Below are 26453 nucleotides of genomic sequence, written 5' to 3' on the forward strand. Positions count from 1 at the left end.
TCAAATGACTTTCTCACATGCGTCAATCTTTCAGTGCTATTTTACTGAACACTTACAGTGCACTGTACTAAACATTTGGAAGAGTACGACAGCGTTAAGTAGACAGTCTCGCGGGCTTACAGTCTCGTGGGAGAGACAGACCATCAGATGCGTTACAAGTAGGGGAAGCAACCCTCTTAAAGATATTTATGTTAAATGTTGTCGGGGTGGGGGGAGCAGAGGGAGTGGGATGAGCTCGAGTACCCAACTGCTTATGGTTCTCTGCATCAAGCAGAAACTCCAGTGCTTTCAGGCACTCGATCAGCTCTCCTTCCTACTTATCCACTCTCTTCTACCAACGATGCCCCAGCTCGCCCTCTTCATCCTCCTCAAACTAACCTACTCACCCTGCAAAATTCTCATCTCTCTCACCATCAGCCTCTTGTTCACATTCCTGCCACGGTGTAAACTTCCTGGCTTTCCATCTGACAGTTCATAGCTCTCCTCCCATTTGAACCCTTCTGAAATCATACACCTCTCCACAGGAGACCTTCCCAGTTTATTTTCTACTCTCCCTAGTTTTATATCCTCCCCACCCAACTCCTCCTTCAGGATTTTTGCTCCAACTAAGCCCTCTTCACCTTCCATAGAGTGTTGGGGGGGTTAGTTCTCTTCCTCCAAATTAAAGGTTAACATACTCAGAAGTAGAAGGTATTTCCCTTGGGAAGAAAATAAAAGACATTCCCACACACCATACACCTTCTCACCACAGAGGTAAATTACTCAGAATTTAAAAGCAATAATAAAAAACACTTCCTTCCCTCAAAACCCCAAACAAGTCCCCAAGCAAAATGAAAAATCCCCACCCCAAACTCCCCCGCTGAGATGGTCTCCAAAGAACTGCTCGTCCTTGCCCTGCCCAGCTCTCTGTGGTCCTAATGCTGAGAAACGCACACAAGGCATTGACAAGGGGACACACCATTGGAATTTCACTCATTCAACTTCATCCCCTAAATCTTTCATATGGCTTACTAAACAACTTAGAAAGTAACATTTGGGTTTAAGACAATATAATAAATACAAATGGCTAAACCTTCCCAAGAAAATGCAAATGTTACATACATCAAAAGGACAACAGATTGCATAGGGCAAAACTGCACATTCCATTCCACAGCCTTCAGTGCCCCAAGGATTTTCCAACAGTAAAATGGAGAATTTGGGAGGCACGGTGTGGGTTGGGTGTCTTCACCTGAATATCTGCCTCTAAAGATTCAGTTCCCAAACTGTCACTTATGGGTGGACTTTCATTCATTCATTCATTCAATCGTATTTATTGAGCGCTTACTGTGTGCAGAGCACTGTACTAAGCGCTTGGGACGTACAAGTTGGCAACATATAGAGACGGTCCCTACCCAACAGTGGGCTCACAGTCTAGAAGGGGGAGACAGAGAACAAAACAAAACATATTAACAAAATAAAATAAATAGAATATGTACAAATAAAATAGAGTAATAAATATATACAAACATATATACATATATACAGGTGCTGTGGGGAGGGGAAGGAGGTAAGGCGGGGGGATGGGGAGGAGGGGGAGAGGAAGAAGGGAGCTCAGTCTGGGAAGGCCTCCTGGAGGAGGTGAGCTCTCAGTAGGGCCTTGAAGCTCTCAGAAGTGATTGACTTCTTACTTCAAAGTTATTTATTGATGGCTTACTGAGTACAAAGCACTGTACTAAGCACTTCAGAGTTTAATACACTAGAGTTTAGACATGATCCCTGCCTTCTGCAACATGATTTAGGAGGGGGTTTTACATACTGTTTAAAAAATCTGCATTCTATGGGGGTCAGGAGGTCCTAGGATTGCACTCCCTCAATTTCCTGCCTCTTCTGGCAAGAGATCGTAATTATCCCCACGTTCATCACCACCACCAGTCACGGGTGCTCATTTCATTTTGAGCCTGAGGGCAGGCTTGGGGGGTGGACCAGTAAAGGAGCGGAGCAGAAAGAGGAGAGGGGGAAGGAAAGAAAGGAGTAGAGTGTCAGGGAAGAAAAGACGAGAGTGAAGTAGGAGGAGGGAAGAGGACTAGGAAATAAGGGATAGAAGAGAAGACGGAAGGGAGGAAGGAAAGGAGAGGGAGAAAGAGGAAGAAAATGAGACTCACTGGTGCTGCTCTTCCTTCTCTTGTCCCTTTTTGAGTCCCCGTTGGGCACTGGGACTGGGTACCTCTGCCCACCAGGAAACTGGGGAGCAGCCGGGGTTGGGAGGGAGGCTGGCCCTCCTGAGCAGCTGCAGCCAGGGTACGCCAAGAGGCTGGGCGGCCCGCTGAGCCGGCAGATTGGCTGGCTGCAGCCGTGGCCACTGCCGCCCTGGAAACAAGTCAGCCTCGTGGCCGTGACCGCAGATTCCGGCTCTAAGTCCGTGCCGGTGCAGCTGCGGGGCCCCGGCCCCCAGGCGTCCCCGCCACACGTCTCCGCCACCGCACGCTGCCTGGACGGCCAGGGAGAAGGTGCGGACGGCTGCCTTGACGGCTCCTCCTCACGGGGCTTCAGGAAACAAATGCTCACACCCCAGCCCCGGTGACGACCTAAAAAGCAGCAGGAGCAATGTCCTCTTTCTTATCCTCCTCTTCTTAGGGGCCAAAGGGTGGTCTGCCTTCTTGGCTCCATCTCTGTTGCAGCTAATGGCTTCAGCACTATGGGGTCCAGTCCCCGGCTCCCCCGCAGCCCCCATGCTGCCAGAATCCATGCAACCGACATGATCGACAACAAGACGGGCGAATAGCAAGGAGCTCTGCTCAAGGAAAAAGACGTCTGTACAACTCTACAATCAGTTTAGAGATGAGTGAGATGAAGGCTTCACATCCTTTTTGGCTTTTCCTTTTCTAGCCCAGTCAGATATTGGAGCAAAATCTGCTTTTAAAAACCCAATTTTCCTCCAACATTCCCTCTCCCACCTAAGGTTCGTCAGAACTCGGGAAATAGAGTTTCCCCAGGCTCTGTGAAGTGCGGGTCAGAGTATATCTGAAATGAGTTCTTAAGGAACAATCTTTTTTTTTTTCATTTTTGGTAGGAGGGAGGATGGGGATGGGGAAAGCTATTTGACTATGAGGGCTTGAACCTGACAGGAGGCAGCTTAGGTAAAAGAAGACTAAAGGAGGAGAGAGGCAGGAGAATCCCTTTAAACGGCCTCTTCTCTCGCCCCGTCAGCGTGACAGGGAAGCACAGCCAGAGAGAGTTTGGCTAAGATTCTCCCGCCCATTTGTAGAAAGTGCGTGTGTCTGAAGACAGTGCCAACTTTCTTTCTGGTTGGAGGGGGAGGCTTTCTCTTGAGAGTTATGGCTTGGGATTCAGCTCAAGGAGCTCGCTTTGAGCCTGCTTGCTTTTCTTGGGACCTGGGCCAGAGCTGCTGAAAGAGGGGCTGCAGCGAGAACTACTGCCCTGCTGTGCCCAGGGCTCCAGTGTGGCCTAGTGGCTACAGCACGGGACTAGGAGTCAGAAAGCCCTGAGTTCTAATCCCAGCTCTGCCACTTGTGTGCTGTGTGACCTTGGGTAAGTCACTTCACTTCTCTGAGCCTCAGTTTCCTCATCTGTAACACGGAGATTAAGACTGTGAGCCCCAAGTGGGACAGGGACTCACATCCACCCTGACAACCTTGTATTATCTACTGCACTGCTTAGAACAGTGCTCGGCACATAGTAAGTGCTTAACAAATACCACCATTAATTAATTAACTTCCGGCCCTGCCCCTGCCTTCTGGTATTGTGGGGCAGATCCCCTGTGATATGGAGAGGGGACAGGTGCACAGCTGGACTCCGCTTTGCCTTTCCCCATTCCTCTCACTGCTTTCCCAGTCACAGTCCTTGTCGATGACCGTTAGCACCACTGTTTGCAGGATTATGTTCTCCAAGACAGTGTAAATGATGGATGTGTACACAGAAAAGCAGTAACAGAAATGGAAGGGGGTGGGGGACGAGTTTCCACACCATTACCCCCTTTAATAATAAAATGTGTGGAATGAATTTTGAGCAGGACTATTATTGTGAACTGTTACCGAAAGAAGTGGGTGGGAAAGGAAGAGGGGGACACTAATTTTGAGCAGAACCGCCGGGCAGAAGGTCAAATTTCCCGCAGACCTAATGGTGTTTTGGACAATGTCGATTGTGCGGGGGGAAATAGTTTGGTGATGGACCAAATCTATGTAGCAAGGCAAATGCTGCAAGGAATTAGTGAGAAACCATCTGCAGTTTAAAAAAATCACAGGAATCGAATCAATAGCTTGCACACTGTGAGTTAGTAGAAGGATGAGTGAAGAACTGCCAAAGAAATAAAAACCATGATGTGTGCCTCCTGAATCAGGGCAAGTTGGGGGGGTGGGGTCACTTTGGGAGTCTCTGTGTGGGACACTTGCTTTGAACCACCAGATATTCTTACATGGTTGAAGGGAATTTATGGCAATCCCTGGACACTGTCAACTGTTTACCAGGAGTGTCTCTCGTTCACCTGGTTGCCGTCCAGCCCGCCATGTAGGCGACCCAGGCATGGGTGAACTGGTTTTGATCAGACTCGGATAATCGACTCTTCTGAGGCTTTCACAACAGATATAAAAATGCATTATGTTTGGCACGTTTCCCACAGCACTGACTAGGCGTTTCCAAAGGCTCCTCCTCCCCCTGGGCAGGGATGATTTGAAGTGTTAGCTCTGCCAAAAATTGGATTCTGGAGCTCCCAAACCGAGGCTTCCTTAAGAGCGACATCGGAGAGAACAGGGTCTCTTTTTAGGCAAGGGGAGATGGGAGGCAAAGAGGTGATGGTGGTCTAGTGAGGTTTAGTTAGCCCCTTTCCAGCAATATGTTTCGGCTAATTTTTTCAAAAAGCGAAAAAGGAGCAGAAGAACTCACTCTGTTCAATTTCCCAAACTCCCACCTCTGGAAACTGTGTGCCCCACTGACCCTGGATTAAGATTAGATGAGTCAGGATATAAAATTCTCTGCTTCAAACAATCCCAAAGGTGGGCTTGGCCCACACTTCAAATGGATCAGAATGCTTAGTGAGCAAAAGGTGGAGAGATTAATTAAAAAAGAACTAGGGGGGTGGCAGCTTCCAAAGCAGGGCACCACTGTTCCAAACAAAAAGGGCAGATAGAGCCCTTCTCCCACTCACAAATCTCAAGAGGAAGACTTGGGGAAGGACTGCACAGAGGACTAATATGAGCTAACTTCCATCTCAATTATACCGTTTGCAAAGAAATCTAAACTGAAATGAGAAAATTATCGCTGACATTGCAAAAGGACCCCACTCTGCCTGCGTTCAAGTGGCAGATTGGCACATTGCTTTGGTAAAGTTCCTACCTAGGACACAAGTAGAAAGAGTGACACACCAAGGAACAAAACAAGGCAAAAAATAAAATAAAAACCCAACCCCAGCCTTCAATCCTGCCCCACGCAAGCACCACCAGAAACATCTTGCCAAAGAACAGAATTTGGGTGATTCAACTGAGCAGGTGTATAAAGATGCGGCATCTTAAAATGAGCATTACCACTTTAAGATGATCAAAACTGGGATAAGGAAAAAATTTACATGATATTTGCACAGCCTTCTATAAATTATGCATCCGTCTGTACTCATGTAGTTAGATGTTACAAAAGAGTCTTGTTGACTTTAAAGTTGTCATTGTTGGATTTCTTTTTCCTATTTTCCTCCCACCCTGCCACTGCCATTCACACCTTTGTTCCAACACCTGAGGAGATGGGAAATAGTCAGAACTATTAAAAGAGACCGGCAAATGGAAACAAAGAATGGGAGCTCATGTTTCCTGAATATGATCTTTGGGCCCAAATCTGCAGTAGAATGTCACCCTGATGCCGATGGGGATTCTGTTCTGCAGGCAAAATAGTTTGGAGTCATATATCCTGAAACTTCCTACATTTCTATCTGCCTCAGAGCCTGCTCTGGAAACCCCGATGCTAACACATCTGTCTGACAGATGGTTTTTCAGATTTTTATGCCCTCGGAAATGCTCCCACACGCTTCCAACAACCCGGGGGAATCTCAGGGTAGGTAGGTGGCAGGGGCGAAGAGGAGTGCTGGAATTCAAATGCCTCCAGCTGTCACCTGTCAATCAGATCACTCTTGGGCCAATCAGTAGTTACATGTTCAACCCACACCAAAAATACCAACCCCAACCTATCATTTCGCAGCTCTACCACACTGAATTAAGATGTAGAATACTAGCCACTCCTTCCTTATTTTAGCTGGCTAATGAATCAGATGGTTAGCAACACCGACACCAAAAATTCTCTGAAATTTTATCAATGTCGATACACTGATCAACACTGGGCACGCCTGGTCGAAGAGAGACTGCTTTGGTGCACTAAATAATACCCTGCTGTCCTGAAAGATTTGATGCAGTGTTCCAAATTGATTCCTTCCAAGGAATACCTAGGAGAACCTGTTTCCCCACAATTACTTCTACAATTCTACTTCTACAAGTAATTCTACTTCTACAATTACTTCTTTTGTAGTAGTAGTAGTAATAGAAGAAGGAGGAGGAGAAAGAAGAGTATTTACTGAATGCCCACTAGGTGCAGTGCCCTGAACTAAGTGCTTACGAAGTCCAGAAAAAGGAAAGTGAAACATTCCCTGCTCACAAGGAGAGACTCTGACACAAAGACACGTATAAAAATATTTTGACAGAAGGATGATGTTGATTGGGAAAGTCTCTTTACATCTTTTAAGGGCTCACTGCAATCAGCAAGCACAACTTGTTGTCTGTCTCCCCCTTCTAGACTGTGAGCCCACTGTTGGGTAGGGACCGTCTCTAGATGTTGCCAAATTGTACTTCCCAAGCGCTTAGTACAGTGCTCTGCACACAGTAAGCGCTCAATAAATACGAATGAATGAATGAATGAACTTCTCTATGTTCCAGAGCTGCCCAGAGTACTCCACGCTGAGCATGAGGCTACGGCTCCCAGTCCCACTGAATCTTCCACTCTTCTCTCATCACCTCACACCCACCCACCTTAGGGCTTTCTGCAGGTGGCTTGGGAGAGTGGGCAACTGTGACCGCTGTATTCTCCTGCTCCTTCTGAGAAAACCATCCTTAAACTGAACTAGAAATTCCCTCTACAGTCTTACATCAATTTCATTACGATGTTTTCCAACAGAGGAATCGACATGAAAAATAAGTCGTTTGACGTCTCTCTGCCTCAGTTACCTCATCTAAAAAGTGGGGGTTAAGACTGTGAGCCCCACACTGGACAAGGACTGCGTCCAAACTCGTACCTACTCCGGCGCTTAGTTCTGCAACTGGCGTACAGTAAGAGCTTAACAATACCATAAAAAAATAGAGAAGTCGTTTCTGGTTCAGTTTAAGGTTGATTTGCTCAGTGGTAGAAGCAATACAGAGGTCAATGCAATGACATGCTAATAATTTTATTATGATGCTTCCAACTGGTGAATAAATAGCCCATCACTGCAAAGAAGCAATGATGAGCACATTACAGGCAATTATTAATCAAAATGTTGACCAATCCTATACCTATGAAAAACTGGTTAAGTGCAAATATTAAGTAACCAGATGTTGTACCATTAATCACAACTCACTAGTATTAATAAAAGCATCTTAGAATTGAAGCATCATCAAGAATATCATCCTTACTGGTAAATTTACAGGTATATTGAAACAATTTATGGCCTTGCAAACATTTTCATCTCCCTGCAAAATTCACATTGACACCCAGCCCCACTGAAGGCACACACACATACAGCTCTCACTTGTCACTCTGTCACCCAACACCTTTCTGGCCTCCTTCACCTATCATTTACTCCCCCAAAAGCCAGGGACAGAGAATACAAATTTAGTCTACAAAAGAAAATGAAAATGAAGAGTCAAAACAGAAAGGCAAAGCAGAATTTACTAAATTACTTTCAGGGTGGCTGCTGTATTTCCTTTAGGTCTCACATGATTTTCTTTAGGCATTGAGCCCTAGCCAAGTTAGAACACCCTCAGGTACACAGATGTGGTCATCCTGACTTTGCAGGGTGAGAAACGAGGTATGAGACTGAGAGAGTCGAGAACCAGGCCAGTGTCTCTAGCAATCAGAAATAACTGCTTTCTCTTAAGAGACACAGGAGACATGCAACGCTGTCTGATGGGATATCCTCGGTAAAGACAATAAATGCACACTCTCCAATTAAGTAATCCCTTCATTCCCGGTGTGCAGATCTGGCAAAGGTTTTGCAAAGGCAAATCCTACCCAGATTTAACAGTTACTTTATTTTCTTTTTCTACTCCATCTGTAAATATTCTTCCACGCCGCTTTAAATATTTATAACTTTTCACCCAAAATCAGTTTTTCTTCCCTACTTGAATCCCTCCTCACGTTCACTCCTGCAAAGCCTCTCCTACTCCAGGACATAATCTCCTGAATACGATCAGCCGACTAGATGATGCAGTTGGATATTTATAGGCGCTTTCTCTGTGCGATTTCCAGTGAATATATTCCCCAACACTCTTCCTTCTTTATCTCTTGTCTTAGTACCCCCAATTCATATTTATGAAATAGCCACGAAACCTAGGAGAACTGAACATCTAAAAGACACTGTCTCAGCTTTGGAGAATGAATACTCTGAGAGTCTAGTTGAGCAAGCATACTTTCACTCAAAGCAATAAAACAGGGGGTCTGTGCACATGCTTAAATCATGAGATTTGATGGTACTCTCTATGTGGGCAGGGATGGTGTCTCCCGCATCTACTATACCCTCCCAAGTGCTCAGTACAGTACTTTGCACACAGAAGGAGTTCAACAAATATACCAAGTGCCACCAATCCCTATGGCGTCCTGCCGTGGGAATTCTCCAGCCATTTGGGCAGGAACACTGTACCTCACCCCTTGGATGCTTTCTGGATGCCACACAATTTTGTCACTCCCACTTCCAACTTGGGGCTTGGAGGCAAAATCATTTTTTGCCTTCTTTCAACCAATCAATCATATTTATTGAGCTCTAGTTGTGTGCAATGCACTAAACTAAAGGCTTCGGGAGAATACAGTATGATAGAGTTGGTACACGTGATCCCTATCCACAAGGAGCTTACAATCTAGAGGGGGAAAGAGACATTAAAATAAATTACAGATCTGGGCATAAGTGCCATGGGGCTGAGGGAGGGGTGAATAAAGGTGACCAAACCAAGGGCCAGGGCAATGCAGAAAGGAGAGGGAAGAAAAACATCAAACTAAGTATTTCCCTACCTCCTTTGAATTTTTAACTTCTGTTGTTTTGTATAGTGCTTTTTTTGTGTTCCAGGATCTTCTCTTTTAATGTTCACGCCTTTAAATATTAACTACTCTTGGGAGCAGGCTGGAACTCCAAAGCAAAGCAAAACAAAGTGAGCTTCAGAGTAGGGAATCAGATTCTATTACCACTTCAGGTGGGTTGCTTTCATTGAGGGAAGAAATTCACAGGTGGGCAACTGAAAATACAGTTTAGGATGGGAGAATTCTCTTCCCATCTCTCATCGAAGCAGAAGAGGATTCTTGGTGGAATTATAATTTGAAAAGATTCTTTTGGGGAGAGGTGTCCCAGGTACAAAAGAGGCCGAGAAAGGTATAGAGAGGAAGGAGGTGAAAGGAATAAAAGACGCTACAAGACTGAACCAGAAACAACAATCCCTAAGACAGCCAAAAGAATGAACGACTCGCTGTAAAAGTTACTATATATGAATTAAACCTAGCACTAAGACAACAGTGGTACTAATCCTCAGTCGTCGGTCTCTGGCCTACAATGAAACGTAATGAAAGGCTGCCTTGTTCAGGTTTAAACCATTCAGGAGACGCTGTGTGGGATTCATGGAAAGCAATTTATGGTAGATTAAGAGGTGCCATACATATTGATCATTCATATTTAAATCAGGTGGATTGGGCTGTCTTTTTTTGTTCTTTTTACCTGTATCCGAGTCTTTCTGATCTCCATTTGTTCCAACAGTGAAAGGCAACTTCCGCTTGGTAGCTCTCTCTTTCACCTCTTTCCCTCCATCACTTCGGTCCAACTTTGGAGTCTTGGTTAGAGAAACTTTATCTTTATCCTAGAAAGGAAATACATTTTATAATCACTTCCGAATGTCCATGTACTCCTCCCACAGGGTAAATGTTGAACTCGAAAGCCTGTTGCTGCTTCTGGGATTCAGTAAGCCAACTCTGCATGTGGACAAAACTTAATACACCTGACTGAAGCTCTCCAGAGAATTCCATTTCTGTGTTTTTAATAACAATAACAATAATTATTATAATTATGGTACTTTAATTGGAGGTCAAATAATAATGACAATAATAATAACTTGTGGGTTTTTTAAGCGCTTACTAGGTGACAAGTACTGTACTAAGCGCTGGGGTAGATACAAGGTAATCAGGTCCCACAAGGGGCTCACACACTAAGTAGAAGGGAGAACTGATACTGAATCCCCACTTCGCAGATGAGGGAACAGAACCACAGAGAAGTTTAAGTGACTTGCCCAAGACCACACAGCAGGTAAGTAGTGGAGTCGGGGTTAGAACGCAGGGCCTCTGACTCCTACGCCTGTGTACTAAACTTCTTCACTCAGACTGAATGGTTTCTATGGGTTTTAACAGCAGAGGTCTTGTGGGGACACTTGATATGCTATATTAGGAATGAGGAGGGGGAGATAAAGATGGTTGGGAAGGAGCAAGAAAACGAAAGGATGGAACTGTAAAAGGGTGGGTGGGTGGGGGGGGTGGCAGCATCACGACTTTGTGAGAATTTTCTATTGGGAATTTTTAAAGCCAGCAAATCTGAGCTCTTCTAACAGCAAGATTAAAATGGTAAGTGGCAGTTATCGTTTGGTTTTTATTATCATATTCTTGCCATAGGTTTGGGTGGGCTCCGGTGGACTGTGGCACAATGCTCCATCCGATGCCATCACGTGTGTTGGCGGGGAGCACGCAGTGAAGGGGTGGCAAATGCTTTCCTGGCTCAGGGCAGCCAAATATCTGGGGGAGGAGGAAAAGTCTCTAGTCCATCCCAATTCCAAGCTTCACAGACCTTTTCCGAGTAGGTGTTCTACTTCTTTGCCCGGCTATGATTGCTAATAGCAATATGCAGGTTGCTTTTGAAATGAAATTAGCTTCAAGCATTCCTCCACCGACAGACAAAATGGCAATCCATTCTACTCTATGCATCTTTTACTGGATTGAGGAAAATGTCACCATTCTTCTAATGTCACCAACCAGGTGCCCCCATATTAATTGGCTGAGTGCAACATTGCATACCAGTTTTGTTTTCCGGATGCCTTATGTGCAAATAGAAGCATGACAGGAGAGGGCCCAAAGAAAAGCCTAAAAAATGAGGAAAGGGCTTATGAGGAAAAAGAATAAAGGTTGTTTCCTAGAGAAGAGATGGCTCTGGGGTGGCTACCCTCTTCGAATATAGAAGGGATTTTCAAAGAGGAGGATGCTGAACTCTAAGTCTACTGAGGATTAAACAAAAGAAAATGGGTTTGAAATAAAAACAGGAGAGATTTTGGTTGAAAGATCAAATCTAGGAAAAGAATCCCAAAGGAGGCTGTTGAGTCTCTATTCCCTGGGGGTCTTAAAGAAAGGAAGAGTCACCTATTTGTTCTCGATGGCTTGTTTACTCAGCTTCCTGAGGTAGGGGGATTAAAAGAGAAGGCGGCTGTGGGGGTGGAAAGCACTGATGGGTTGAAACTGTGAATGGATGAGATGCGTCCAGAGGACGATATTAAAGGGAAAAAATAGGAATATTAGAAGATATAGCCTAACCGTGTGGTTGGATGTGAAAGAGGGCAAGTGAACAAACTTCGGTGCCATTGTCAGAGGCTGAATTTTACATTAGGGTTTAGACTGACCCAATATGGAATACCTCAGGTTCTTTCACTCCCTGGAGGTCCCTTCCAGCTCTACCATCCTAAACTTCTATGATTCAGATACAAGCATTTGAATCAAGGTCTTGAAATGACATTCTATATAATCTGAAAATTTAGAGGGGAAAGAAAGAAGCTGCGCGGTTAAATAAGTAGCTCCTTTGTCAGTTGACCCTGAAGATGAAGGCAAACTCCAACTAAGAACAAGAAATTTAGTCACGATCTAAACGCAAGCAAGAACCAGGTTACCAAAATAAATTTTTAATCACCCCACCCTCAAAGAGCACACATGTTACGCATCACAGAGATAAAGTAAAATTAAATTTAACTGAGCATATCATCCTATCATCAACAGTGAACATGAACTAAGAACTGACAGCATGTCTGAAATTATGCAGCTCTGGTTTGATGCAGTTCCTGTTCCCAAGAAGCTTAGTGAGAGAGAAAATGACCGATACATAATATACAGCGTTTGACCCCACCATTGATAATTAAAAAAACAACAAATGTGCAGTAACATCAATGCTGCATTCAGAGTGCACTAGATTTAGTGTAAAAGAATGATGTGGAATGGATGTTTGACCTGGGTTAATCACGGAAGCCTTTCAGATGCTTTGTAAAATATAATAATAATGATGGTATTTGTTAAGTGCTTACTGTGTGCAAAGCACTGTTCTAAAATATGCCAACTATTGACAGATAGAAAGAGACTGGATGAAGAGACCTGGATAGTAAGAGATCCATGCACGAGGTAGCCCAGATGGAGATGGAAGCAGGCAGATGGATAGCCAGAGTGACAGATGGGAGAAGATCCAGTTGGAAAGGTGGAAAGGCAGACAGGTTGGTGACGCCATGGGAGGAGATTCAAGCCTGTAGATGGGTTGGGAGGACAGCCAGACGAATGGAAGGTGTTCTAGGTGTGCCACCAGCAGAACAAATTGTAAGAGGCAGTGGTGGGGGGGAGGAGAGCGGGAAAAAGAGGGGGGAGAAGAGGGCTTTCACACTCCGCATGGGTATTATTAAGCAGTTGAAGTTATTTAGGGACACTGCTGCTTCCCAGCAGAAACCTCCTCCTATCTCTCTCCCATCTCAATTCATCAGTCAATCAATCTCCTTTCATTCTGAAATTGTAGTAGTGGCATCCAGTGGGTGCAAAGCATTGTACTAAGCACTGGGAAATTCACTGGAGAGAATGAGATATGGTCCCTGGACTCAAAGGGGTCACAATCGAAGCCAAAGTGGGGAAAAGTGACCGATCTATAAGGAAAGATGAAACGCTAAAACACATAAAATCATCGAAGACAAGGACAATGAAAACTGCAAAAAGGAAAGGGGGTGGGGGAGAGAGGGAAAGAGAGAGAGAAAGAATGGGAGAAAGAAATAGGGCACCATAGCTAAGGGAGCAGAGTTTCAGACTTCTCGTGACTCAGAGTCTAACAGTTTCAGTAGCTGTCAGTGCTTCTGTCCTTCCCGCTGGGTTGGGGCCAGTTGGTAACGACGTGGGGCAGAGGTAACCGGCCATGTAGCTCGGCGGTCTGGTGGACTGGAAGGTCAAGGACTTGCTGCTTCTGTCTTCCCCATGGGTGTGTTACAGGCCAGAAGCGAGGCCCCAGGAGGGCCAGTTCCGATTGGCAGTTCTCAAGATAGGAAAATCTGCAGCCAAGCTGCATGCTTAGTCAGTTGGCTGGTAGGAAGAACTGAACTGGAACTTAATCTTCAGAATATTAGCTTCCATTGGAAAAGAGCAAAATTTAGAAACTTCACTAAATTGACACTCTGAGAACAAAATGTTCTTTTACGCTGCCAAACTAGAAAACATTCAAGAACTAAGAGAATTAAGTCTAGAAGGGTCATCCAGTCAAGTCGAGGGAGCTGGTAGAGCAGACTAGAGAGGGACAACAGCTAGCCATCCTGAATCTTGGTAAGAATGCACTTAACCAATCCACACAGAGGAACGTTGATGCTACTCTTAAATTTCTCCTGGAAGGAGTTTATCCAGCACTTAGCTGAGGGCTTAGTTATAACCATTTTATAATGAAGAGTGGAGCTGCAGAATGGCTGGCCAGCCTCTTCAACACAATAGCTACTATATTTACTCTGCTTGCCTCCACTGTACCACCTTTCCCATCTGATTTTAAGAAGAAAATAAAAGATTAGTTTTATATGCTATGATTTATTTTACTTGCACATATTTATTATTCTATTTATTTTGTTAATGATGTGCATTTAGCTTTAATTCTATTTGTTCTGATGACTTGACACCTGTCCACATGTTTCGTTTTGTTGTCTGTCTTCCCCTTCTAGACTGTGAGCCCGTTGTTGGGTAGGGACTGTCTCTATCTGTTGCCAACTTGTACTTCCCAAGCACTTAGTACAGTGCTCTGCACACAGTAAGCACTCAATAAATACGACTGAATGAATGAATGAGTAGCAGTGCAGGCCACTGTGTGACGAAAAGTAGGGTCAGGGCACCTGCAGGTACAGGCTCAGGCCGTGAACGATTCTTTTCTGTAACACGTCCACTGTGATAGGAAGAGGAGAAGTGGGAGCGGGTGGGGAATGGGGAATTCACCGTGTGCCCACAGTATGCAACACTGGGGAGAGTGCAATAAAAGTGCCCTTCTAATTATCTTTCTCTTCCTTCTCTCCTTGTTTCTTTCTTTTTTAGCACTAGACTAAATTTCCCCTATAGCAGCCCTTCCTCTGTTTTAGGTTACAAAAGTTATGAAAAAAATGTGTAGAATTTATATGAGTAAATATGGTAGTCATATATTTGAATATGGTTAAGCAGCACCTTTGGCTAAAATGATCCCCTGATTTTTTCACCTTTTCAAATCTTGGGTCTTATCTTCCAAGAATACAGTCATTTTCTTGAGCTTATTCTTCCCCCTTCTTTCACTGTAAAGCCTAGAACCAGACAGCAGTTCTAATGGAGAATCGATCAAATGGGAGTAAATCGAGAGGATTACCACAGAGTTGCTTCATGTTCTTCTACTGTTAACAATATCTGCCAGGACGCTTTTCTTCTTCTTTTTTTTTGACCACTATTCGTCTTGGAATTTACTCTGAACCCTCAGAACCTTTTTCTTCTAATACTCGGGAGCGGTTTGGCGGGGGGGGGGCCGAGTTCCTGAGAAGCTAAATGGTAACCTGAAGAAGCCTTAGGAACCTCAAGTCAGGCCTCCCTTGACCTATTCCAATAGCTCCCGTGAGAGGAATTGAAGAGCAGAGACCACGGGGAGTACCTGCGATGTAGCAGGTCCAAGAACTATTTCTCTTCTCGCCTTCAATAGCCAACACCGGGGATTGCTGAAGCCCACAGAAAACGACTGAACTGAGATTGTGTATGGGGAGAAAGAGCAGCAGAGGACATCATTACCAGCAGAATTCACTGAAAGCCTACTCTGTTCAAAGTTCCAAACGTGGCGCTGAAGGAGTACACAAAAGACAATACGGTTTGTAACTTCAAGGGGTGGGCGGACAACACAAACGACAGTCAGAACTAGGTAAGACGCTCAAGAGTCAAAAAGCAGAAATGGACCCAAAGCTATTAAAAAATGGTGGCGGAGGGGGTTGGAGTGGTGAACGACCAGGAGAGAGGTATGAGGTGGTGCCCCCCAACCCACCTTACCATCCACCTTTGCAAGTTGGATCCTCGCTCTCCATGGGATCGTCGAGTGGGCACAGAGGAGCAGCCCAAGTCCCTCCCACCGGGGTTAGGATGCTCGGGGGTTCTGCAGTCTTGGGCCCCCCGCCATCACAACCCAGAGTCCCAGTCCCCTAGAGCATCACTTAGAATGTGTGTGGGTGTGGCGGGGATGATTCTTTGGTCCAAGGAGAGCCCTGCCAGCAGTGGTGGGAAGCCCGAGAACCAATACGTCCCTGCCAGTTATGTAATGTACTATTCCTAAGGCTGCAGTTCTCTATGTGTTGCCAATTTGTACTTCCCAAGTGCTTAGTACAGTGCTCTGCACATAGTAAGCGCTCAATAAATACGACTGATTGATTGATTGATTGATTCTATGCTGCGGCAGCACTCCACATCCTTGAATTTAGTATAATACCTTGCCCAGTGACGGTATTTAATAAGTATCATCACTACTAATAATTTGGGTTTTTAGAAGAGCTTTGGTGGTGTAGCCCAGCAGTTGAGGAGAGGGACAAGTGACGGCTCAGAGGCGAGACTTGGGAGGGGGACTTTGGAGATTGGGGGGCTTGTATGGGCCGGACGGAGAGCACGAGCTAGGGTGAAGAGGTAAAAACTCAGGGGAGGCCAGCAAGAAGCAGAGCAGCAGCGGCAGCTGCAACTGATGAGATGAGAAACTGAGGCCGCTGCCAGCAACTCCCTAGAGGCTGCGCCTCTGGCAGAAGTAGAGCACCGATTGGTCCAATAGTCCAGGAGGTGTGAACTCCCAATTCTGGACCTCAAAAATGTTTCTACTTGGCTACTGGCAGTTTACGTAACAGGCCAGAAACCAGAATGATTTTCTTTCTTTTTAAGGGAAAACTCCATGAACTAAACCTAAGAACTCAACTCTGCCTTCCCCTCTCTAATATATCTACCTATACATATTTATACATATATATAGTACACACACACACACACACACACACACACAAATATTGGTTTTTGTTGCTGCAGGGAGGCTGTAGCAAATAGCAATTCAAGGGAATATATTACTTAGCATTTGGACTGGTAAAAGGAAAGCCTTGTTCATGATAAGAAACCAAGATTTTCTTCCTTACTGAAGTTTTTCCAGCGCCAGGAAAAATTCTGCCTAGCCAAAATAAACTTTTGGAACACTTAAACTAAATGGAACCATGTAAAGACTCTAGTCTTTGCTAATAAAAGTTATTTTATTTTATTATATGAAAAAAGACACTAAATGATGCCTCTATGCAAGCTCCTGTTTAATTTCCAATGCCAATCATAATGTAATGACAAGGTCAGACAGGGACAGGTATCGTTAATTAAAGGAAAACACACTCTAATGGATCCCATTAATAAGCTGGGAAAGCATCAACTACCAATCATAACACTGGATTATTGCTCAGGCGACGCATGCTTCGTGACTACAGAGTTACAAGTAAGTCTATTCATTAGCCAGTCAAGTTATTTTGAGCTCAACATAACATTGAATCTGAACTCTAAATTATTCAGAAAATTTGAACCACTGACATTTTGGCAACCCAATCGTAGATAACATAAACAAGGAGAAGGAAACTAAACAGTTACAGATTTTTTAAATGAGATTTTTCTATGGAAAGAAGATAGTGAGACCAGCGGAGAGCTTCCGATTCCATGGGGGTGACTGGGGGGATTGCCCTCATGGCCTTTAGTAACTGCTCTCCAAGAACTGCTCCTCCCACTTCTCTGAAAAGATCTGAGAGTTTCCAATCACAACGGAAAAAGATCCAAAATGGAATAGTAGCTCTTTGAAATCCACCTCCTCCCAGTTCTCACCTCCCATACAGTCTTCATCCTCTCAGAACAGTGCTTGGCATATAGTAAATGCTTAACAAATACCATCATTATTATTATTATTTTGAACCCGAGGCTCAAAGTGAAACGTTGGCACCCCGGAAGAGTAAGAATAATGATAACTATCTTTATTAGAATTATTATTAAGTGTTCACTGTGTGCTGAGCACTGTCCTAAGAATCGGGGTAGACACAAGGTAACTACGTCAGACGTAGTCCCTGTTCCACATGGGGCTTACAGTCTAAAGTAGAAGGGAAAACAGGAATTTTAATCCCCATCTTATTGCTGAGGAAAATGCAGCACAGGAGTTAGGTGACTTGCCCAAAGACACTCTCCAGGAAAGGGACAGAAGCAGGGAATTAATATCCAGGTCCTGTGACTTACAGGCCAGAGTTCTCTCCTCTGAGCCACCCTGCTCCCTTAGACTAGGTGTTGGAAAACCTGGTTCTAGCATAAAACCAGCTTCTAACCCTGCTGTGTGACCTCATAAAGGCCCTTGGCCTCCCTTTTCCCATCTGTAAAACCTGCCTCTCCTTGCCTAATGGGGATGTTTTGAGGAGAAAATGAAATAACAAGTGGAAAAGCACTTTGCAAAGACAAAAGTACCATAAAAATCCCAGGTATTATTACTATTAATACTGTGTGTTTGCTTCTGGCTCACATCATCGGTTGCTATGGAAATGATTATGTAGTCACAAGCAGAGGATTATGACTTATTAGCCCTGAAACGTATAAGCAGCAAAATGAACTTAATTTACTTTTTGTAGCCTAATGGCTAAGCGGAGGCAAAAGCAGCTTCCATTACGTTTCGCGAATACTATAAACAGGAAGATTGTGCAGCTTCAGCTCTGGAAAATGGGAAATACAATTTTCAGGAATCCATTAACCTCACAGTATAATCGCACTCCTGGTAGTCACCACTAGATAACAGCTCAACGCACTGATGACATTTAGGGGATGCATTTTGTGCCGTATAAATAGAAGCACTTTGGATTGTCTCTCTCACTGACGGAAAGAACAACTGGCTGATTAAAAAGCGGAGTGTGCATTATAAGGAGGAAAGGTTCTGCTCTGCTGGAAGCCTCCCCGCCCCCCCAAAAAAAACCCTTGTAAAATTCCAAATATTAAGAGCCCAAGTAGGACCACTAGGAAATGATCAAAAACTCTTCTCAACTCTAAACCCATCATCAAATTCAGAAGAAGAAACCCATTCGCCCTAAAGTATCCTAGATTCTAGAGGGTTGCCAGCCAGGCCGTCCTGCTTGGCCCAGGGTCCTAGATGTGTGGCTGTGAGGAGCTTCTGCTCTTCCTGCAGCTCTGGGGCTCTGCCCCTCTTCTGACACTTCCCACGGTGTTGCTCCTGGATCTTGACTGCTGACAATCAAGACCTCTTGTTCTCGCTCCTGCCCATTCCTGCCTCTGGGCCCAGTGATGGGGAATGCCGGACAGGACCGGATTCAGGGTGGTAGACGGGAGGAGGGAGAGCAGCAAAGGTGGTAGTATGAATACTAACCCCAACTCTATCCCAAACCCTTTTCCTCAGGGGGAAAAGCATTTTCCAAGTGGTAATGAAAAGATGCCAACCCATCCTTCCTTCATGCTCCTTTCCAAGGCAGTGTGACCACAAAAACAAAGTTATCAAGGCTCCCCACAGTGGGGGGAGCCAATTACACTTAACCTGGGAATCAGAGAAGGTCATCTTCAAAAATTACAAAGCCAGAAATGCAGTGATGATGGGAATGTATCTGGGAATGACAACTTGGACCATTCTTCTCCCAATGTACTTCCCTCCTCCCTATCACCAGCAAGAAAAGCAGTGTGTCCTAGGAAAAAGAGCATGGGCGTGGGAGTTAGAAGATCTAGGCTCTAATCCCAGATCTGCCATTTGTCTACTGCGTGACCTTGGCTAAAGAACTTCATTTCTCTGTGCCTCATTTTCCACTTCCGTAAATGGGACATAAATACCTGTTCTCCCTCCTCTAAGACTGTGAGCCCCATGCAGGACAGGACTGCATCTGACCTGATTATCTAGCATCTTTTAGCTGCTCCAGCACTCAATACAGTGCTTGGCGCAGAACAGATACTGAACAAAAGCCACAATTATTATCATCACTTCCAAAGTTCAGGCCTTTTTATAATTGGGGGTTGGGAGGAAGGGATGGAAGGCTGGAAATAGGAGGGGAGGGTTATAATTGGTTAATCTGGCTAAGATTGAAACTAAATTGAAAGCTCCTTGACAGCAGGGATCTAGTCTACCATACTCTCACAAGTGCTTAATACAGTGCTCTATGGAGAGTAAATGCTCAGTAAACACTGCTGACTTATTAAGAGCCAACATATGGCAGGAGGCAAGCTACAATAGATGTGTCCTCTAGTAGCTGTCCGAGAGGCCCATTTTCGTTTCCACACATCTAGAAAATGGCTTATGCCCCACAGTCTCAGAGCAAAACATAACTCAGGAGAAATCCATGGTCCTCTGTTGAAGATTAATGTGAGTTCCTTCAGCTGGCACCTTAGCTAATCCCAGCTGAGTGAAAATCTCCAAAAAGCTCTTTGATCGCTGAGCAAAAAGCTATGACTGGCATTTTCTAATTTATTAACAGAAGCAAATAACTTCCAAAAACTAGAGCATGAGCCTTGTGGATAAGAAGTCAGTTTCCACTTTGTAATCGCTTAGTAAACCAAACCTTCTTCAGCGCTGGCTTCAAAAGGTCAATTTATTTTCTCCTGGTTTCCTTCCTTCTACTCTGGTTATTCCTGCAGCAAATCTGCCCCCATCATTCTTGAAGACAGGGGGTATCTCCAGAGATTTTCATAGGCTTTCTATTAGTCATTTCTCTTTACAACACATCATCTCCACAAATGATGGTAGCTACTATAGATATAGATAATTCCCCCAGCTCACTCTTCAGAATGGTCTCCCTTCCAGTTCCAGCTCCCAGTTCTCTCCCTAGGAATTCTCCCCACAAATGGAACAGTGCCACCTCAAATTTAATATGACTAAACGTCAAATCTATCCTCCTTCCAAACCCCACCTCCCCATCCACCTTGTGAATCAGTTGAAGCACCGTGCTTCTTTTTTTTTGTCACAATATTAAACTTTCTTTGTCCTTCATGCTCATACCAAATCGGCAACTAAATACTGCCCCTGAATCTTTCACACTTTGTGAAGAAGTGTTTCCTTAAATTTGTTTTGAACCCACTATCTCCAAGCTCCAATGGTGTGCCTTCAACCTGCAGGAGAGCCTGGATGGACAACAATACAGTGTGAGTGCTCTCTATTTTGTAACCTTCAATCATGCCTCCTCTCAGTTTTCAAATGCCCAAACTGAAAGTTCTAATATTTTTTTACTGACTCCCGAGCAGAAACTGTTTCATTCCCCTGACCATCTCGGTTGTGCTTCTCCACACCTCAAGTACATCCCTTCGAAGACCCGGCAATCAGAACTCCTTGCCATATTCGCGATGCTACCGTGTCTTGGCTCTATCCTGCAGCAAACTTATGTTTCCTTTCTACCTCTTTCCTGAAGATGCCCAAGATTTTGGAGGCCTTTTTGGCAGCGGTGCCACACCACGCCATTTATTCAAAGGCATGACTCCATGATCTCTTTCCTGAGCTGTAATTCATAGCTTCAGGCCCATCATCATGTAATTCTAGTTTGGATTCGTTTCGTTCAAATGTGTTAACATTGCACTTGCTCAAAATGAAGCTAAACTGCCTTTTTTAAAAATCCTAGTCACACAGCTTTATGAGGCCTCCCTACAGTCTAGTCCCATCTGAACAGGATTTCAGCTCACAGAAGAACAGAGTGCCACCTGCAAATTAGGATATTTCACTCTTCCATCTCACATTCCCTCTTCCATAAATAAAATGATAAATCATACTTAAAAATGAAAGAATTAAATCTATTTGATATTCCCCTCTGGTCATACTATTTTCATAATGGGAAAACAGGCTCAGATAGGTCAGAAGGTATGTTCCAAAATCAAATGATCAAAAGCAAAATCTAGAGAGAGAAAATGCAAATAGTTCTGACTCCCAATCCTATGATTTAATTCTTTAATAAAAGGAGCACTACCCTTCGCTCTTAGACAAGTCTGTACCGGTGGCATGCAATCAGGGTATGCAGTCATGCGCTGCATGGCCAACCAACTGTAGGTGAGAGAGAAGAGGGAGAGAGGGAGAGAAGGGGGGTGGGGGGAGAGAGAGAGAGAGTCTCTCCTTGTTTTCAAAAATTTTCCCTTCTGATCTCACATCACGGTCCAAAACCCACTACCAAACTTTGCAAGGAATTGGTCAATAGTATTCTTTTTTAATGTTATTCCTTTGCTGCAAGATTTTTAAAAGTGTGGCTCACGTACGAATGCATAACTAGGAGTGGTGGCCCATCCAGGAAAGAGGCTGAGGCAAGCTGTTAAGAGCTGGTGGGCTTTGGTGAAAGGTGTTTCATCAATTCAAGACAGTACACTTCACCTGTGGGACTTTTTCTGGCTGTAATATAGAAGACTAGCACTGGGTAGTTCAATTGCACCTTCGATTCTAACAAATTGAAGGTTCAAGTAATGACTTGGCATTTACCGGCACCACGTCTCGAATCTCTTACTCATCAAGTCACACAGAAGACAAGTGAAAGGCTGAACGGTGGTTGAACAACATGCTTTCCTAGAAAAACCACCACGCAATGTCGCTAATCTCTATTAAGTGCTCCCCAAAACAGATTTGGGATCTGTGATCCAATGATTCTGACTATGAAGCTGGAGAGCCTGGAAATCTAGGGCAGAAGATTTGACACTTCAAAATCTGACCAATTATATGGAGAATTTTAGTAATTTCCAGCCCATTTCTATTTGGATAAAATAAAATTTACCAGTAGCCCTATCTTTCCTTCTCTGCTTTCCCTTCTTCCTTTCCCTTGAAGACATGTAATACTGAATGAACCAGGCTATCTCAACAGGTTGACACAAGATTTAAGGCTTACACACAATGATTCTTGAGCGCAGATCCATCACCTCTCTACACTATTAAGCAGTTTCTATGGTTTTTTTTTATGAAGCACAGAAGTTCCCTAAACCACACTTCTTTCACGCACAGTAAATTCATTCCCAATTCTTGCTAAAGGTGAAATCAGTACTCCAAATGTATTGGACTGAGTGAAACTATATTTTTCATTCATTCATTCATTCGTATTTACTGAGCGCTTACTGTGTGCAGAGCACTGTACTAAGCGCTTGGGAAGTACAATTTGGCAACATCTAGAGACGGTCCCTACCCAACAGTGGGCTCACAGTTTAGAAGGGGGAGACAGACAACAAAACAAAGCATATTGCTATTACATGTGCATTTTAGTGAAGACATGGGGTGAATAGGATAAAAATCCATCAATGGTATTTATTGAGCACTTACTGTGGTCAGAGCACTGTACTAAGCACTTGGAAATGTACACTACAACAGAACTGGTAGAAGCAACCACTGCCCACGAGGAATTTACACTCTCCAGGGCTGTAAAGTAGCAATCTAACATGTCTAACCCCCGTGATGCAATAGAATCTGTCACCTTCAACTAATATAAAACAACTTAATTTTCAACATCATTCATCCTAGAAAGAAGACATGCAGTCTATTTTTATTACATCCCATAAAACAGTGTTTTTCAGCCATTACCCAGCAGCCAACTGGGGCTGTTCCCCCGCAGTCACATCTCTCCCTCATTCTTGCAAAGCAACTATATGCATAAGCACGATGTCAGCAACACGCTCCGTTTTACACAAAAACAGATCCAATAACGACTGCACTGAAGGATGAACAAGAGAGGCAGGTGACCCTTTTCAACTTCGGTCTACACCTTATGAATCGGTTGTCTGCTCATTCACAGCATATTCATACTCTTTTCAGGGAAAAATCCTTGGCTACAGTGCCCACTTTGTACTTCTATTTGGACAGGATTCTAGCGCATATGAGACGTAAAATTTGCAAAAGCATAAATCTGTAGTTGTAAGCACTATCTAAAGGACCTAACCATCAACTGGAATTGTAGAAAACACTCTTTTCCCACTAGCCCACCTCTTCATATCTCTCTCCCAACAGCTTCCAGTTCACTGCTACTGTCATCAGTATTATCTTCAGCTCCAGTCAGGCTGACTTTTTTTTTTTAATCCTTCAACAACTTGCTTACTTCATTCACACACTTGTAAATGTAGGGCCAAGGCTTTTTATACAGAGTATTTAAGTGAGGGGAAAAAAATCTATCTTAGCAGCTAGACTGTCAACATTACGTACCTTCCTTGCTCCCACAGTATCTAGTAGAGTTCAGCCCCCCACAGAGGTTTCTTATTATGGTCTGAAATAGGAAATGAAATCAAATCTCCCCTCTCAAAGTCTTCTCCATTAATCTCTAAACCCCCACCTTATAACCTTCAACTGCTGCTTGAGCCCTTGCATGCCACCTAAGCATTTAAATCCATATCCTAAATAAATGTTGGTTTATCTGACAGACTGTAAGCTGCTTGAGAGCAGGAATTTCATTTACTAATTTCTATTGAACTCTCCCAAGCACTTAGTGTAATGCTCTGCAAACAGTATACAATTCAATAAATGCTTCTGATTGATTGATTTCACCTTACTAGTGCTGAGCTAAGGGTATACCTCATCTTAAACTAAAATCTGATCTACCAAGCAAACAAAACTGTAGTGAGTATGAAATGATAAACAATCGATAAGGAACAGTTTTTTGTCTGTTTATCAGTCATACTTTAGGGGCTGCAGCCCCCAGGACTCAGGCTAAGGAAGGTCCGGAAAAAAATAAATCCATAATTACATATACATAGAAACATATAGACAATTCTACATGTTGTAAGGCTGAAATGTAACTACAGCTGGGCTTTGTGTTCTTGAAAACGCAGTGTAGAAGTGTTAATAGTTTCAAGACAGAATTGTAGTCATTTTGTTTTAAATCAGGACAAAGATTATACCTAAGGGCCCACAAAATCTCATACCCCTGAATCCGGAGAAATTGCCTTAGAGTGGCCATTTTAAAGACACTTAGAATCATCAAATTCGTCCATTTCTCATGAAATCAAAGACTTCAAAGGTTTATGTTAGATGAAAATAAGGAGGCATCCAGCTGGATATTTATACAATGCAACGATGAAAAAGAACAAGAATATTCATTAAACTGGCCAGCATGATGAAAAAGAAAGGAATACCGCCCCCACCAAAGTGGGCCAATCTACAATGTCTACGTGCTTACAGAGATCCACCATTTTCTTTCTCCCTGCCCAATTTATGGCTCCAGAACTGCAGCAATTTCTTTTCCTCCCTAGACCCTTCCAGAGTTCACCTGCCCCACAAACTGACCTAACGAAAGACAGGAGAGAGCAGTAGGAATCTAGAGGCACTGACCTCTACACCTGCAGAGGGGGCTTGGGGAGGGAGGCAGTGGGCAGAAATTGGGGAAGAAATAGCACCTCAGGCTGTGAGCTCCATGTGGGAGAGGGTCTGTGTCCAATCTGATTACCTTAGCACGTAGTAAATGCTTCAAAAATACCAGAATTATTATTAGTTGTGCCTAGAAACTGGAGGACCTGGCAGGATGACTTGGTAAGTGAACCACTGGCATATTTCAGCTAGGACTTCAAGAAAGTTGAACCCTGACCTCCTTCTCACCAAATCCAATAACCTCTACTCCATCCAAACCCCTCTCAATTTCTCAGCTGCCTTCGACACTGTGGACCACCCTGTTCTCCTGGAAACATGATCTAATTTTGGCTTCAATGACACTGTCCTCTCCCGGTTCTCCTCCTATCTCTCTGGCCGCTGTCTCAATCTTACTTGCAGGCCTCTCCTCTGTTCCCCACCCTCTAACAGTGGGAGTCCTCTTTTACTCCCCACCTACACCCTCTCCCTTATATAATTCATTCAATCCCAAGGCTTCAACTACCATCTCTAAGGGGATGATTCCCAAGTTTACCTCTCCAGCCCCATTCTCTCTCCTTCTCTGAAGACTTGCATTTTCTCCTGCCTTCGGGACATTGCTACTTGGATGCCCCACTGACACCTCAAACTAAACGTTACCAAAATGAAAGTCATCTTCTCACCCAAACCCCGCCTTCCCCATCACTGCAGACAACATCAGTCAACTGCATTTATTGAGTGCTTAATGTGTGCAGAGCACTGTACTAAGCACTTGGGAGGATCCAACATAGCAATAAACAGACACAGTCCCTGCCCATGTCAAGCTTATAGTCTAGAGGGACGAGCCAACATCACTATCCTCACTGTCTCACAACTCCTTTACCTCGGCATTATCGACTTGTCTCTCTCATTCAACCCACATATTCGATCTGTCACCAAATCCTGTCGGTTCAACCTTCAAATATTGGTACAATGTGCCCTTTCGTTTCCAAACTGAGAGTAGGCTATTCTAAGCACTACATATTCCCATCTTGACTACTGCATCGATCTCCACACTGAGCTCCCTGCCTATTCTCTCTCCCCACTCTAGTCCATACTTCATTCTGCTGCCCACATCATTTTTCTAGAAAAATGTCTAGTTCGCCTCCTCACTCCTCAAAAACAGCCGTTGCCCATGGACCACTGCATCAAATAGAAACTCCTTTCCACCAGCTATAAACCACTCATTCAACTCCCTCCCTCCTATCTTACCTCGCTGATTACTGAGTATAATCCAGCCCACACTTTTTACTCGGCCAATGCCAACCCACTCAACCGCCAATGCCTACTAATTCAATCTAATTTATCTCACCACTGACCCCTTGCCCACGTGCTGCCTCTGGCCCGGAACTTTCTTCTACTTCATTCATTCAATCGTATTTACTGAGCGCTTATTGTGTGCAGAGCACTGTAGTAAGTGCTCGGAAAGTACAATTCAGCAATAAATAAAATAATAATATTAAGCGCTATGTGCATGGCACTGTTCTAAGCGCTGGCAATAAAGAGAGACAATCCCTGCCCACTATGGGTTTACAATCTAGAAGGGTGGAGACAGACAACAAAACAAGTGAACAGGCATCAACAGCATCAACATAAATAGAATTATAGATATGTACACATCAAAACAATTAAACAGGCATTAATGTAA

At 44.1% G+C, this 26453-nt stretch overlaps 1 protein-coding gene across 4 annotated transcripts in view; it reads right to left on the minus strand.

Moving 5' to 3' along the window:
- Positions 1 to 26453, minus strand: part of ANKRD11 (ankyrin repeat domain 11) — a 366873-nt gene that overhangs the window by 65102 nt on the left and 275318 nt on the right. For 2 of the 4 annotated variants that reach the window (XM_038753397.1, XM_038753398.1), the window contains one exon: positions 9923 to 10061. The exons of 1 other annotated variant lie outside the window; for it this stretch is intronic. In XM_038753397.1, coding sequence (XP_038609325.1) covers positions 9923 to 10061 — 139 coding nt within the window. Of the gene's footprint in view, positions 1 to 9922; positions 10062 to 26453 lie in introns of those variants that run through there. One more of the 4 variants, XM_038753399.1, reaches the window with a different exon arrangement.

This window comes from Tachyglossus aculeatus, chromosome 11, assembly GCF_015852505.1.
Source record: "Tachyglossus aculeatus isolate mTacAcu1 chromosome 11, mTacAcu1.pri, whole genome shotgun sequence".
Classification (NCBI taxonomy): Eukaryota; Metazoa; Chordata; class Mammalia; order Monotremata; family Tachyglossidae; genus Tachyglossus; species Tachyglossus aculeatus.